Below are 4,628 nucleotides of genomic sequence, written 5' to 3'. Positions count from 1 at the left end.
TTTTTTAATTTAAAAAGATGTCCTCACTGCACAAGTGACTACAGGCTACAGGCAAGGATGGGAGACAGAGGCGTCAACACAACTCATTGCACTTAGAACCGTTACTAACCGAAACACCATTTGCTTGTTAACAATGTACCCTTAACAGCAGGGAGAAACTTCTTTAGTCTCTGCTTCAGACAAGATTTACATCTTTCTCCAAGGCCAGAGGCCAGTCATGACCACAAGTCTCGTTTCTTGTCGACCAGACCCAATCCTCTGGCACCTTGTACCCCTCTTCCCCAGCAATATGCTCGGCCTAGGTTCCAGAGGCAGCTGGAAGGAAGCAGCTATGGGCTCGTTAAGTTCAGTTTGCCCATATCCAGAAGCCCTAGGAAAGTCCTGTCTGAGTCTTGACTCCTGACCCTTGTAGTGACTGGAGTCGGTACTGGTGCACACCCCCACTCCCACGATGTGGGTAGTGCTGTGAATTGGAAACCGCAGATACCCTGGAGGCCTGGTAGGCAGCTGACTGCCCAGTGCTGGGCAGATTGATAGTCCGTAAGTCTGATGGCAATGACGATCTAGAGTTCTGAGGAAAGGAGGTGGAACTCAGAGTTCCTGTGCTGGACTGAGAAACTGAGTCTGAGGTTGGTGAGTCTGAGGGGCCCTGTGGGGTAGGGCTAGCAGCACTAGAAGGACAGCTCCTCCTTGGAAGATTGCTGCCAGTGCTGTTTCCAGAATGTGGCTGGCTGCTGTAATACCCTGGAGTCCCCGTAAATGGGGCCAATGAGTCTGTGGACACAGGGTGGGCAGGGCTGGGGTAGGACGTGGAAGAGAGGGATGACTCTGAAGAACCATGAGAGGGAGGATTTCCAGGTCTCAGTACAGTAGTTCGATAACTGTATCCTGGAGATTGTGTGGGATGTCCTCTAAAGGGGGAGGAACTCTGTTGAAGGAGGCTTTGTGATTCTGTCCGTGGACTGTCACACTGCAGGAGCTGGAATAGGGAGGAAAGCACAGGGAAGTGAAGAGTTCCTCCAATAGCCTTTGAGTATTTACAATAGCCTACTTTTCCTCTTTATACTAAAGAAAAAAATTTAAAGGATACCAAAAGTAGTAAAATGGCTGTCTGTCTCTGATTACTTCACTGACATCCCTGAGGATGAGCAGAAGGGACTTACAGGGCTGCTGAAACTCTAGGCAATATCAGCACCTGGACAGTATATGAGGACTAGGAACACAACATCTCAACACAACACATGCCATTTGCTTAGAGGCCAGCTTTCTCACCTGGTAGCTGTATCTGGAAGGGCTGTAAACGGTTGCTCCTTTAGACAGTGCTGAGTTCAGTGACTCTGGGCCTTCTCCATCTGCAGGGTCTGGAAAGTATTATAAAATCAAGCTGACTTCTCAGAATAAGAATAGACATTGTTCATTCAAACCATCAATGTTATCAACATATGTTGCTCTCTTTGTGATAAAATAAATTCAGCATGCCAGAAGGGCAAAATGAGTGGTTAATTATGCGCTATATTTTAAATGCCTGATCTTATTCTTCGCTCCTTCTTTCTCTTCATCCTTCATGGAAGTGGAGCTCCAGGACTTTGGAGAGATGAGAATTACAGAAAAGTATCCCTTGGGAAAAGAGCAGACAGAGAGCAAGCAATGCTAGATCTTATGAATGCGATAGACCCACAGAGTAAGACTAAGCTGGAAACTAGCATAGAGCAGAGCTCAAGAGTGTTGGAAATTGACTCACTTTATCCCAGCATTTGGTGTGAACTATAGACATTGGCTCACCTGGATCTTTCTCTGTGATGTTACTATCCCATGTGGGAGATGGCTCTCCCTTTTGGGCCACTCTCACACTGCTTCGGAGAACCTTAGGGATGCTTCCTCCTTCTCGGAGTCGTTCAACTGATGTAGGAACCATCCTGCAAAGGTGCCAGGATATAAGTTTAAGATAAAGGAATTAAGAGCCAAGAGTCTCACACAAATGATTCCCTGACAAAGGTTAAACAATATTATTCTCTTAAAACATGTCAGCATTATTTTCTTCAGAACCAATTGAAAACAAGGCATCTATTCTGCCTCAAACTGTCATGTATAGGGTAAAGGTGGGGAGAAAAAGAAGAAATCAAGGAAAAGTGGATTAATGATGTTAACTTCTTAGGTGAGTATGGTGGAGCACACCTTCAATCCAGCAGGGGCTACAGGAAGACCCTGTCTCAAAAAGACCCAAAAAAGCTGGGCACGGTGGTACATACCTTTAATCCCAGGACTTGGGAGGCAGAGGCAGGTGGATCTCTGTGAGTTCAAGGCCAGCCTGGTCTACATAGTGAATTCTAGGACAGCTTGGGCTACAGGAAGACCCTGTCTCAAAAGACCAAAAAAAAAAAAAAGTTAACTTCTTTTAATTTCCATTTTGAAATACTGCATTTTCTCCTCTGTGAAACTATGTGCCTGACATATATGCAGTTTACTATAGGTTTCTTAGGCTAATTAATAATGACTATCATGGTTTGAGTCTTGTCTGTTCCAGACACATTTCTTCAGTTGAAGATCTCTGTACTCAAGAATATGTGGAGCCTGCTGGTCACAAAGTATAGCTGAAGTGAGCTCCAGGTTCAGTGAAAGACCCCATTTCAAAAATAAGGTGGAAGAGTGATAGAGGAAGATACCAACTGAACTTTGGCCTCTATATTCATTCATGTGATCTCATATACCACCCACCCCTAAAAAGAAGATTCCTGTACTCCTAGCTTGAAACTCATACTTATAATCCCAGCACTAAGGGAGCAGATGCAGGAGGGGATGACAGGGTTCAAGGACAGGATGGGCTATACAGTGAGACCCTGCTTCAAAAAAACTTCACGGAAAAAAGTTCTCACATTCCTGTGTCAATATCCAGACCCGGTCACTAGTATTCCTTATTTTTTGTGATGTTTCCTGAACCAGACAAATCCTTTCAGAATACCTCACAATCTGTACGTGCTAACAGAGACATGTATGTTGGTAATTCAAAAGGAACATGGAGTTGGGAGATGGCTCAGTGGTTAAAGGTGCTTGTTGCCAAGCCTGAAGATCTAAGTTCAATCACCAGAACCCACATAGTAGAAGGGGAGAACTGATTCCCACAAGCTATCCTCTTACACACACATGCATGCACACAGAAAATAATTTTTTTTTTTGTTTTGGAAAGGAACTTGGCTGGATTCCTTACCTTTGCATGAACTGAGACAATAGAAGAGCCACCAAGTACAATAGCTTACGGCACCCACAACTACATGTCATTCAGTGTGGCTCTGCAGGCTTGCAAGGTTGAAGATGTGGCTTAAACTGATCAGCTGAGCAGGACAGATGGTAACGGTGGCTGCCTATCTCAGATAAGTATTCCTGTACATTTCAGGTAAAACCCAAATGCTCCTAATGTATACTTCCTTCCTAAATTTAATTATGAAGGTAATCAAATATAAACTTACCACCTACTGCTGATATTTTCTTGAGGTCTGCAGTGAGAGGAAGAAGTGCCCCTGGAATCTGACGGGCTTACCGCCTCCAAATGAGACATAGAGGAATGAGATGGGGAGAATTTTCTGTGAGGGGATGATGGGGTTCGGGCTGAGGATCCCTGCACACCATGGGCACCAGTGTCAGAGACAGAGTTACTGCTGCCCTGTCCAGCTCCTGCAGACTTGCTTTTGCTCTGTGAAGAGTCACTTCCCCCACCAGAATTCTCCTTGGCTTCTTGTTTCCTTTTGCGGTACTCCAGCAAGGATACCTAGAAAGGAAAAAGAATCAGCACCGTTAGTAATTCACTGGCAATGAGGAAAGAAAAGATGATGGAACGCTGGTAAATGACTGGAAGCAGGCACCAACTATAACCTTTTTTAGGAGTATAGCAGATTTAAGCCAGTCAGAAATTACTAAGGGTAAAAGAATATTCTAGATGCCATTTTTGAAGAATGGTGTTCCAGAAAGATTAAACCTTTTACTTTTTTCAGAAAAAAAAAAAAAACAACCTGTGCAATTATTATTACTTCAGTCACCTACTCTCATAGTTATCTCCAACAAAGGGAGCATCTGTAAGAGGAAGGGTGGAGAACTGGAATGCTCCTTGAAAAAACTTCCCAGGGGATTTCTCATGGCTCAGAACCCCGATTCCGTCCAAAGGAAAAAGAAAAACACCCCAAACCAAAAATACCCCACAATAAACCATTATAAAGAGGCCAATGCTTCAGGGTTCTCAATGTGCTCAATTTCCCAAGATACACGGAAGGAATTTAATATTGTTTCTCTTACACATAGGGGAATAGAATTATTTTAAAAAGAGAAGAAATTATTTTCAGCCTTTATTATTCAGCAAATTAGCTGAAGAAAATCTCTGAGTAACTTGGAAACTTCCTCCCAATCCCCAAATCACCTGCGTAATTTTTACTTATTCTTATCCTGTCTACCACAACAGACCTTTTTCCATGCCAATCAGTAAGTACACTGTGCTTATATTGCCTACAGAACCTGCCACAGCATCTTGCTTATTTCTTGATTAATTTGTAAGTTATATTAATGCGAAGGTTGGTTATTTGGCTTGTTTTATTATTATTATTATTATTATTATTATTATTATTATTATTATTGCCTTTTGG

General features: G+C 43.1%; 1 protein-coding gene across 15 annotated transcripts in view; it reads right to left on the bottom strand.

Annotated features, from left to right (window-relative positions):
- The window catches only part of Setd5 (SET domain containing 5), an 86,440-nt gene continuing 81,812 nt past the window's right edge, over nucleotides 1-4,628 (bottom strand). For 14 of the 15 annotated variants that reach the window (XM_008854820.3, XM_029557062.1, XM_008854824.3 and 11 more), the window contains 4 exons: nucleotides 3,465-3,763; nucleotides 1,783-1,916; nucleotides 1,273-1,361; nucleotides 7-979 (listed from right to left, as the gene is read on the bottom strand). In XM_008854820.3, the coding sequence (XP_008853042.1) occupies nucleotides 371-979; nucleotides 1,273-1,361; nucleotides 1,783-1,916; nucleotides 3,465-3,763 (1,131 nt within the window). In that variant the 3' untranslated portion in view covers nucleotides 7-370. Of the gene's footprint in view, nucleotides 980-1,272; nucleotides 1,362-1,782; nucleotides 1,917-3,464; nucleotides 3,764-4,628 lie in introns of all 15 variants that reach the window. The other variant, XM_008854818.3, reaches the window with a different exon arrangement.

The sequence above is a fragment of the Nannospalax galili genome, unplaced genomic scaffold (genome assembly GCF_000622305.1).
Source record: "Nannospalax galili isolate Female #2095 unplaced genomic scaffold, S.galili_v1.0 scaffold406, whole genome shotgun sequence".
Lineage (NCBI taxonomy): Eukaryota > Metazoa > Chordata > Mammalia > Rodentia > Spalacidae > Nannospalax > Nannospalax galili.
Note: the sequence above shows the minus strand (reverse complement) of the source record. Positions and strands in the feature narration are given on the sequence as shown.